The sequence below is a fragment of the Bicyclus anynana genome, chromosome 17 (genome assembly GCF_947172395.1).
Source record: "Bicyclus anynana chromosome 17, ilBicAnyn1.1, whole genome shotgun sequence".
NCBI lineage: Eukaryota > Metazoa > Arthropoda > Insecta > Lepidoptera > Nymphalidae > Bicyclus > Bicyclus anynana.
In genome coordinates this window covers 8,657,472-8,669,251 of record NC_069099.1, presented here as the reverse complement: position 1 = coordinate 8,669,251, position 11,780 = coordinate 8,657,472, and the positions used below count along the sequence as shown (strand labels likewise).

The 11,780-nt window shown below is 35.6% G+C and overlaps 1 protein-coding gene across 2 annotated transcripts in view; it reads left to right on the top strand.

Moving 5' to 3' along the window:
• Window positions 1–11,780, top strand: part of LOC112048064 (uncharacterized) — a 90,383-nt gene that overhangs the window by 43,442 nt on the left and 35,161 nt on the right. For both annotated transcript variants that reach the window (XM_052886411.1, XM_052886410.1), the window contains one exon: window positions 159–269. In XM_052886411.1, coding sequence (XP_052742371.1) covers window positions 159–269 — 111 coding nt within the window. The remainder of the gene's footprint in view (window positions 1–158; window positions 270–11,780) is intronic.

The following is an 11,780-nucleotide window of genomic DNA, read 5'->3' as shown; positions in this document are numbered from 1 at the left end:
CAATAGGTCTACAACTATCTTTCTTCCGAGTCGTGTTGCACAACTTGGTCAACTGGAAAGTGTTGTTAAAGTTTATAGGCAACGGATTTCCACTTACCATTAGGTGGATCAGTTCAGGCCAATGTTTTCTTTCTTAATGTGTGTATCGTTTGTTCCAGGTCAACTGGGAATTTCGCGTCGGGCGCGGCGGGTGGCGGGTGCGGGGCGCCTCGCTCCGCCCCCGCCACCCCGCTGCAGCTCGAACCCCATTCACGATCCAAACATGACAAGTGAGTACTTTTATACCAACAGCCTATATCTATACTATCGTATATGACTCACTCACTGACTGACTCATCAATATCAAACTCTTGAATCTGTAACGCTGAAATTTTGCATAAAGTATAGGCAGTCAAATATGTAAAGCACGCATTAGTATTTTGTTTGTGGTTTTAATAGCGTCCTTTTCGCTTACGTTTTTAGTACGATTTAAATGAAACAAAGCCTGCGGCAAATTTACACGATGTAGAAAAGTATTATAGAAAAACAAGTAAAGCTTAAAACAGCTTTTGATTGTTGGGTTCTTTAACGTACTTTTTCAGCGACATAGGGTTCTTCGCTTTCCGCCATATGCCTCCTTGACGAGGACCTTCGGGCGATACGAGTAGATATGGGGAATCAGTCACCCACCGGAGACAAATCCTTGAGTTTGACGCTTTCTGTGTTTCCGATACGCCTTTGACAATTCTAGGAGGAAGTTGTTTTGCGGGTACCGCTGGCTAGGTTGCGGTGGTATTACGAAACGCTAACGTGGCTAAGTCATCTGGGGACGAGTGTCCGTGACCCTCGGGTTTTATTGTCTTGAAGTCTTAAGAAACTTCTTGCCTCCCCGTACGAGGATTTCCCCACGTAAAATAGGATTTCTTTGCCAAAGACACTTGACGTCGTCCATATCCTAGTTCTATCGATAAGTTGTATAAATATGTAAATGAAGAACATCTTTTGGACCTTTGAAGCGCTCACTTCTTAGATGACTCATGTATATATATCCTTCATCATAGATATCGCGATTTTTAACTTTTATTTATCAGATCATATAACTTTGATAAATCGTGAAGCACCAGCTGATTTAATGCTGTTATTATTAGTATGACTCACAAGACTTACTAAGATTAGATGTAAATATAACATTGAATTTCAAACTAAAAGCTCTATAATCCCTGAGTTTTCCGTGGGATCTCCAGATCCGTTATTCAGGTATCTGCCATTATTTACAGTTATATCATTAGTTATAGTTATACTAATATTATAAAGCTGAAGAGTTTGTTTGTTTGTTTGTTTGATTGAACGCGCTAATCTCAGGAACTACTGGTCCGATTTGAAAATTTCTTTTAGTGTTAGATAGCCCATTTACCGAGGAAGGCTATGGGCTATATATTATCCCGATATTCCTACGGCAACGGGAACCACGCGGGTGAAACCGCGCAGCATCAGCTAGTTAGTTATAGTTATACCATTAGTTATATCAGTTTTGAACAAAAATGATAAATGATTAAATACATACAGCAGAAACGAATGATTTTACAAAATCATTGGTTTCTGCTGCCAAACATCGACACATTAACAAGCTGTTTGTTTGATTGTTAGTATATATAGATGTTGGTAAATATGAAGGCAGAGAGTGAGACACACGTAAGCCTCATCAACATCTGATGATGATGACGCTAACGTGTGAAGTAAATTGGTGCTTCGAAGACTTTTGTCGTAATCACATAAGCCTTGTGTGCAGGACAGTGCATTATATCTGGTACTTTGTATTATACTGTTGATAAAGTTAGTACAGTTGATAATTTTAATAATTGTAAAATATTGTATGATTTTTAAAAAGAGCAACTGTTGAGTTTCTTAGCAGAACCTGCTTTCCGAACTGGTGGGTAGGTTTTACAAATAGTTAAACTTAACTTTTTAAAAGTTTTTGTAAACTTAACCTGAATTTTGATTTGATTTTTGTGTAAAGTGATGTTCTGTTGATTGTTGACGTGATTATTTCCACTCAACATTATGTAGACCATTAGTTTGATCCATCACCTATTCCCAAAGATTTTATAATACCTTTGTCACTAGCGCGTCAAAACGGAGGCGGACAAAAGCGGCTAATTGTGTTAATTTCATTGAGTCGCAGAGTAAACAACGAAAGTTATTTAAACAAATAATACCTAAGTAATGAATACAATATCCAGTTATAAAAACTGTACGAGTAAGTACGTATGTACATTATAATGACGAAGTATTAGATAGTACAATGTACTGTTCGAAGCAACGTTTCATGGCATACATTAATCCGAGGACAAAACAGATGTATCCGTAACTACGGAAAATACCAGTTGAGAGCTACTTAACACTTAACAGAAAAAATAACCTGATGGAAACCAGTTATTTATAAGTTTCTTGCGTTAATCGCTCTTCAGTTCAGTTTAAAAATACACAAAACCAGTTCTGAAAATACATGAACCGAAAAAATTACTATTGATTTCTTACGTTATTTTTTAAACTGGATAATCTTTTTAAATGTATAACAATTCATTGTAGTGTGCTACTCGCTAAAACTTAAAAAAAAACAACATGATCGTCATGATTTGTTTTGTTGGCTTGTATATAGGTGTTGTTTAACAAGATCAAAAATGTGGTTAACTAGGTACATAATTATACAACATTCCTGCTATTAGGACATATTATTTATTAAATATTAAAAAAAATCTGTCTTTGTTAAATGTCGGTTAACCTACAAGGCCATGAAATCGGCTTTCAATAAAATCAAAAAGCGTTATAAGTAACTCTGTATGAGAATGTTACACTCGGGCAATTTTAGGACGTGTTTTGAAACTCAAATCACCATCAACCTAGGCTTTTTCGAGAAAGCGCAACATCACTCGATCCTGCATCTTCCTCATACAGCCTTCTTTCACAACCATCTTATGGTGTTCGTAGATACTCCATGGTATGAGTAATGTCACTATTGATATCAAAATGTTTATTCTGCTTTTATTGTCATGTCAAGGTAGATCTAGATTTATTACAAAGTATCTCGAGCACTTTAGATGGATGCTCATTGACGTCAGTTTACGGCATGTTATTATAATAACATCACATAATTCATAGCTGTTTGCTTTAGTACAATGATAATATGTTATTGGATAATTCCGTAATACATCTTCGTTAGTCATCTACGCTCAGGTAGGTGTATGATACTTTCTAGGTTATTTACGAATACGTGCCTTTAATTTCCACCATTTGCATCTGTCTATCTTGAAAGATTTTAAAAGAAAGACTGATAAACATAAATTAAAAATATATCAAACTTAAGACTGCCAAAGACTTTGCAAATATTAAGCTCATTTCTTTCTTTCTTTTAGCTTATTTCGTGTCAGTCTGTCTAGATATAGTTTGTAGTGAAATTTGACATGTATAAAATTATATTCATCCGATCAAATTCTTCTTGACTCTCTTGAGGATTTCAAGAGCTCTTGAAGGCTCAGTTGAAAAGTTCGCTGATCTTTACTTTGACTTTGCGTTAAATTTCACGGTCTTTTAAATCGACGGTAGCTTAAACGAATTAATAGTTAAAATGTGTATTATAAAAAAGCAACCATTTATTATGAATACTCTACCAATCAGCACCAGAGTGTTTGCCAAAGTTAAATGATCGTGACTTGGACTGTCTTGATTAGTTTAGTTCCATTGTCCGAGTCCTTCATTAGCAGTTCCTTGGTACCATTAATATTGCGTTGTTATATATTATCAAGATACGCAAGAACATCAAATTCAAGGCCATCAAATGTCATTAAGTTTTATCCTACACATACTAAGAAATCCGATGGATATTGGGCTTCCAAGGTGCTGGAATGGCGACCCTGCACCGGAAAGAGCAGTGATGGTCGACCAATAGTATACTAACGACATCAAGCAGGTTACAGGGAGCCGCTGCATGCTGGCGGGTCGAGACCGTGGTGGTTGGAAATCCATACAAGAGGCCCTTATCCAGCAATAGACGTCCATTAAGCCGCTGAAAGCTGGCGGTTCGATACCATGGTGTTTGAAAGTCCATACAAAACGCGCTTGTCCATATCAGCGCAGAAGGCATTCATCGGCTGACAATGTATGATACTTACAAATTTTTTGGTAATATAACTCTACCTAATGCTTGTAATATATTCTGTCTTTGACAGGTTTTATTTCACACATAAATAAAGTCAGTAAGCCGAATAATTAAATTGAAGGACGTTAACAAAATCAAGTCGAGTTGAGATAACAACTACGTTTTTTACGTTAGTCCTTCGCACGAGAGTTAAAAAAGCGATACGTAAACCCAGAGTTGGCGATTTTATGACGTTCTTAATTTAATTCATTTTCTATTTCCAACGCCCAAAATTGAAAATGCAACACTGCTTCACTGTTGCGTCGTGTTCAAAAAAGCGTCTAGTTTTAAAAACGCTGTCTTGTGAACATTACTTATACTTGGAAATGCATTTTTTGTATTTTAAACGCTTTTTTAACGTGCGTTAAAAAAAACTCTCGTGCGTGGTGGCCTTAGTGATGTTCTTAATTCAACGACTGATGTATTGTGATGAACTCTATGTCATTATTTCTCACGTGCGTAGGCGTATGATAGGATGTCCGCATATTGTTCCGGATATTGTCTGGAATGTTGGAGCAAATGGCATAGTCACCATTTTAATTGATTTCAGCTACCGGAAAATATATTTTTCTTTCACATTTAGATTCATAATTGAATTTGCACCAGATCGTGCTACAAAAAATATTATCACAAATTTTCATAAAGTTAGGTTCTTGTGTGTATTTTCTTCATTTTCAATATTGTTGTTTTTAAAAGGTTTCAAAGCAGGAAAACGATGAAAATATTTTTGTTATTTGTTTGTTTTTTTAATTGAATGTTTCGAGTTAATTAGTCGACAGTGTAACGTTCGCAGCAATTAATCTTAATCAACGTGTAACAGAATAGGTAGTTCATCACGTGTATAGTGAATACCGCCGAGAGTAAAATACGCTACGAGGTACATTAGATGTGAGCTGTATCCATTTGTTCAATCAACACAGATAATGTTGATGTTCCCGTCCCTCTGTACAGCATTGGGTAGCGATGGCAGAAATATATCTATGTACCTTTTGATGATCAAAAAATTACAAGTAAATACAAATCTTGTGAAAAGTCAGTTTTTCTACCGTAAAAAGTAGTGAGGTCCATGTAATAGCAAGTTGGTTATTTTATTCAATCCGTACTTAATGGACCGTCTCTGTCTTAAGTTATTACGTAATTATCTAACCTAACAACGTCCTATAGTTACCATATAAATATTAAAGTTATATTGTGTAAGTAGGTAAGTTACATATTGTTAAATACCACATTTTTAGTTTTCAAATAAAATTAACAAAAATCATCAGTATATTATTCATCAATGATATTTTTCCTGAAGAATAGACGTTGACCCATGTAAGTAATGAAGAAATTACACAATGAGGTACACAATTACCTGTTGATAACAACACGTATTGAAAACTGACTAATTTTCCGAACCTTTATCTTATATTCATCAAAAGATAAAAGTTGCTCACCTCTGTCGATAAAATACAGAAATTGTTAAGAATTATCGAAGTCGAATCTGTAATCTAAGTTATAAATAATATAATTTTGAATATTGTAGGTAGAAATTACCAAATATATAAATGCTTCAAATCCTACGACGTTCAAGTTAATTGTAAATAATCAATTAAAATTGAGATGGCCTGAGATAGGTATACATATAGCTTGAACCTCGCCGTCTCTACAATTCGTAATTGATTTTGATTTGTATGAAAATCAAGGAGGGAATATTTTATTTTGTAAAGCTTTGTTACAATGTCGATAAAGATCGCATTACTTACGTCAATAAGTAAGTATGTATATTTTGTGACTTATATTATAAGTACACCATATCGTTCACTGTTCCTTGTTGTAAATCCCCATTGTTTCGCTTGTCTGTACTTCGTGTTTATAAACGACCTCTTTACTCGGTTACAAACATTGTACTCGTATGTACCGACTGCAGGCTGGACTCAGTCCACGTACGCTTAGCAATCATCTTATACCGTTGTTAAGCGGTTATCTGAAGGTGAATGTCGGTTCAGGCGATTTGCCTCTTTCACCAATCGTGTGATCATTATTCCCACTCTTTCGTGCTCTCTATATTGTCTTCGTTGTCAATTAAACTGCAGTCCGCGGCACCTTTGCTATCGCACGCGACTGACTGTCTAAGTCGGCGAGGCGTTGTAAGTTCGATGAACCCGTTTCCGGAAAGGTCATCCTTGTCTCGTTGGTTTGGTTGCAGAATAGTTTTTAAATGTTGATTTCCTAAACCGTGTAATGACGCTACGGCTCTGTTAGTCTTTCGTTATCTTATCGTTCGTGGCGATAAATTACAGCGTATTCGATATACAATCAATACGCGCTATACATAACCATTCTATTCTATCAACAGTTGTTCTCTCGAGCGCGGACAGAACGCAACCTCTGTCGATAGTGATTTCAAACGTATTATTTTAAACACCATATTTCTTTTCCTCAAAAATAGATTGAACGGTTCCGTTTACGTATCAATGTGTAGGAATATTTGGGATATTTAACTACATCGGAATTTGAAACAGACTTAGTTTTCAATGTTATGTAGACTATCCATTCCATTACGATTTTCATATTTGCTATATTAGGCTTTGACTTATTTAAGTAAAGTATGTAAAATCGGATTTTGTTCTTTAGATTCTAAATTGTTGACATGTTTGTTTTATTAATCTTATCACAGATGATTGATGGCCGCAATTTGGGGTCAACTAGTTTATTTGCAATCATCGTTCGAAGAGTACGTAGCCGTGGGTATCATTAATTCACATTCATTCATAATACACCGGCCGCTGTGCACGATAGTGGTGTTTAATATATTTAATATCGTTAAATGAAAAATGTGTTTAAAACTCTGTGCCTTCACGTGCTTTGTAAAATGCAAAGGAGTAACACGTGTTTCGTTGGTGAAAGGTACATTCGACAGTGTGTGTTTTGAATCCTGATTGATAATGTGATACGGGACAATGGTGGATAATGCCTCCTTCGAGTATTCGGATGAGTCCAGTTGTGAGGGTAGCATCACTCTCAGGAACTCGGAAAATTATGGGTATGGTTTCATTATATAGTTAATAACCTAGGTGTTAATAGTTTCTAATTTTGTCATTAGAAATTTAAGTTTTTCTTGTACGCCTTTAAATTTTATCTATCTATGTTTCGCTATCAGTTGCTCGCGACATTATTCCTATTGATTAATGAAAACCTCATTTAAATCCATTATTTAAATTAAATAGCCAGGTCTAAGCCAGAAAAGTTGTGAGGTTGTAAGGGGTAATTACTAGATCTATTAAATTATCTAGCTGTATTTTATCCCCGTATTCCCACGGGAACGAAAACTACGTGGGAAAAACCCCGAAGCGTCTGCTAGTAAATATATAAAATTATGGTTGGCCTTGGTTGGAACAGAAAATTCGGTTCAAAGTGACAAGTCAGACGAGTATTTGATACTGTTCGTAACTAATATTGCATCAATTGATTTTCGAGACTCGATCACTACTAAGTTAGTGCTCAAGTTATTTTAGGTGCACATTAAAGTAATGCTTACGCCGCGCTGTGAAGGTCAGACCGCAATCGCTTCGTGCAAAAAACTGATAACTCTTTGAAACTCGCTTCGCAAATAAAGAAACTTGATAGATTCTAGTTATTAATTTAAAAGAGTTCTAGATTTCTTTCCTAGTATCCTTTTATCAGTTCACGGAGCTGAAGATTTTTTTGAAAGCTTATTGGTATCAGAGTCTGACCTAATGTCGGCGTCGTCTTAAGATGCTTTTCCACCAGAGATGTGCTACGCTACGTTGCTATGGATGCGTTTGATATCTACCAATCATATGGATTCAAGTACGATGTTTTTGATATGGATGGATGCGTGCTATGGATGCCTGCTATGGGCCGTCGCGCTTTATCTTCATAGCGCATCTTCCTCGCACAGCTACAGAGCTTAGTATTGGTGGAAACGATTAAATATTTTCATGGCGTGGATTTCACTTTGCAGCATAGCTACATAGCACAACTCTGGTGTAAAAGCACCCGTTACTGACTGGGGGTCGGATCTTTTCACCTAATGCCAGCGGACTGCCACTGACGAATATAGTCGGCAGTGCTGCAGGCAGCGCTTGTCTACTTGTCCGTCTGTGGCTGGCGTAAGTCGTGTACTCTTGACTGCAGTGTGTAGTAGCGGTTAAGTACTTTTAGTACTGTTGCTACTCCTTCGATCTTTTCCTGTATGATCTATTTATGGCATTGCAAGAACAGTCGATAAGGGAAAAAGTCAATTACTGGCCACATAATATGTTTGCCATGTTCAGACCCAGAATTCTGCATGAACTTCTGGGTATGCATTTACTGTATTTACTGGATCGATCTTAAGCAAGAGCGTGTGGTAATCTAAGATATAGTTAATTTTCATTTATCAAATTGATCGTCTATATATGCAGTTTATACGTTAGTTCTTGATAAGGAATCTTGGGTTTTATCTAGTCCTGTCTGTCCAATTTTACCAGTTTTCCATGTAGTGGTACTATACTGAAGATCACGTCTAACGTAGAATCTACTCCCACTGATTGTAAGTAATCAGTCAGGTATCAGTAAATTGAAGTAAATTTTATTTATAGTTAGCAAATCACTTTGTGTTGGCGAATCACTCCTTGAAAGTACATCTCAACCGAGTTGCAAGCATGAAAAAGCATGCACATTGACGTCATCCGCATAATATCGAATATTTTTAAAAGATGGCTGTCTTATCTTGACTCGATAAACGACCTCTCTTTTAACCTCTGTCTACTGTCTTTACTTATTTAGTACATTAATATAATGTTTTGTGAATAAGAAGATCATTAATTTACTTAGGCATACATACTCGTATAATAAAACAAAGTTCTCCACCGTGTTTGTTTGTCTGTTCATGTGGACGGTTTCGGTATATAATTTCTCAAGGTATTACATTAATTAATTAATGCTTTTATATGTAGATTTACAAAAAACTCCGTGATGGTATCCGTCTATCTTAATGATAACTTACTACCTATACTCATTCTATCTTCTAAAATAATGATCAAATTTAATAACTTTCTCACAGACGAAAACTTGGGCGTCCACTATCAAATATTTTACATACTTCTTTTTACCTGATTGCAAGAAGGCTTATGTTTTTCGCGCGTATCTTGTATGTACGAGTATGTTTGTAATATTCTTTATTACCTCAGATCTTCCAAACCGCTGAACGGATTTACGTAATTAAGATACCGTTAGATTTGTCTTAATAACTCGAGTTGTCTTAGATAGGTAAAGTTAAAACTATCAACGTCCAAACTAGGAAGAGAGGTGAATTTTTTTTTGTAATATTGCGATATGGGTATCAAAGTCAAGGGCTCATCAAGAGGATTTCAAAGTGGTATATCATGACCTTGACCATATTATAAAAATAAACTGACAATTAGAAAAACATTGTTTATTAATCGCTATGCAAAATACACGAGTTGAATCACTAGGTGCGAGCAGGTTAAGCAGTCGGGTTTTTTATTTTCTTAATAATTATTGTATTGTTGGAAAAATCTTTCCAAGTGATAGAGGATAACAGTTCTCCAATATATGTCATATTAAAATGCAATAACTTGCGTAGGTGTCGCCGTCATGCATGTTTTATTTATCTGGATCGGTGGTTGTCTCGCATTTTATCCCTTGTTCATAAAGATCATTTTCGCTTGATTGTTCCATGTTTTCGTGTTGGGATCCTCATTTAGTATGGATGCTTATAAACCTGGGACAAACACGGTTTCTTGGTCAGTTGTTCTCTTTCGGACCCCGAAGTCGTAGTTTCCGCGAGACTTGTATCATTTCACAAAATGGGCGTTTTTGTTTTAAAAAAGTACGTATGTTTTTTAATTTGTTTGCAATCTTATTTATTCACTTTTGAGTTAATTCATTTTATCGAAATTTCTAGTATTAAAATGGCACGCATCCATCCCTTTAATAATATTTTAATGTATTACATTGCTGTTTTCTGTCAAAATCTAGTTTCTAATCTACACGTAGTATCTAATAGTTCATACCTTATCACGAAATTATTCAATATAAGCATTTTGTACTTACATAATTTTCTCGAGTTTGTGAAAAGTTTGTCAATAAAATAAGTTAGGAAGAGGTAAATTATCTTGACGTTACAGTTCTAAATAGTTGAATTTAGTTTCAAGTATTTTAACACCATTGTTGTAATAAAAGTTTTGCCAAATATTTATTTGAAATCATCATAATATGATACCCTGCTTTCCCTTTCGTCTTTTACACTACGAAGAACCAAAAGAACCAAATCTTCCAATGAAGATTTGGTTCTTGACCAGAGAAGATTGTCCTCCTTTGCATTAATATTTTTTAAAGATATAAAAGTATGTCGTGGAGTGAGGCTGCGTCAAGTTATTTCTCATATGTCTTACCATCATCATCATTATTATAAACACATATTTGGCTCTCTGCTCAGCTCGAATCTCCTCTCAAAATGAAAGGGGTTAGGGCAATAGTCCACCACGCTGGCCCAATGCGGATTGGCAGATTTCACACACGCAGAGAATTCAGAAAATTCTCTGGTATCCAGGTTTCCTCATGATATCTTATCTTCATCTTTTCAGACACGTGATATTTAATTTTTTAAAATGCACATGCTGCGGACCGGATTTGAACCCACACCCTCCGGAATCGGAGGCAGAAATCTACTGGGCTATCACGGCTCTCCTCCTCTCATATAGTCGTCTTACTAATTATTATAAGAAGTTTAAATTTTAATACTTCATTATTTCTCACCATAGTTTTACAAACATAAAAATCAATATGAATAAGGTTGGTTGTTGAATATTTAAAAAAAATATTCAAAACCAAGTGGTAACCTTGTAGGGCATTTTTTGGGGGCATATCGGACGCATCGTAAGTCTCGAAGATGGCTTCGAAGGAAAAATCCCCACAGCCATGGTTTGATACTTTCATAATTTTGGCCTGCTGAACTAATAGCCATGATCTCAAAAGGGTCAAAGTATAGAGCTTTTATTGTACGTTGATGACGTGATGCTAAAGTGACACTTAAAGATACGATCATTTTCGTAGAAGTTGTTAAAAAGACGATTGTTCTTGTATGTGAGTAACGGACATTGCAGTACAGGACACAACAACAACAAGGAAACTCTTTATTCCATATTTAGAAAAATACGTTACGCCACATTTTAAACACAGTCTTATTACAAATCTAATATATAATCTATGATTCACACCATTACAACATTATTATCTATAGTCTAAATAAAGTCTAAAATAGTTTACGTTTAAAATTCTTACATTATGTATGTTTTATTTTATCAATCAATCAATCAAAAGGTTAATCCTTTCTGATTACCCAGAAATAACAAGCAGACGCCCGAGACTTCGTCCGCCCTTAGACCTCCTTAATCTGGCCCTGTCGCAAAATCCGTTGCGTTTGAACTACCTCTCTGCGAAAGTTCAACTTTTTAAGTCAAGCGGTTTTCGAGATATCGTGATTCGCTTTTAAACAGTTACACTAATTCTTGTTCTTAATCCTGTAATAAATTATTTTGGTCAGCTTTTAGTAAATCAACTAATCAATTTCCTTTACCTGGAAAAACAATCACTC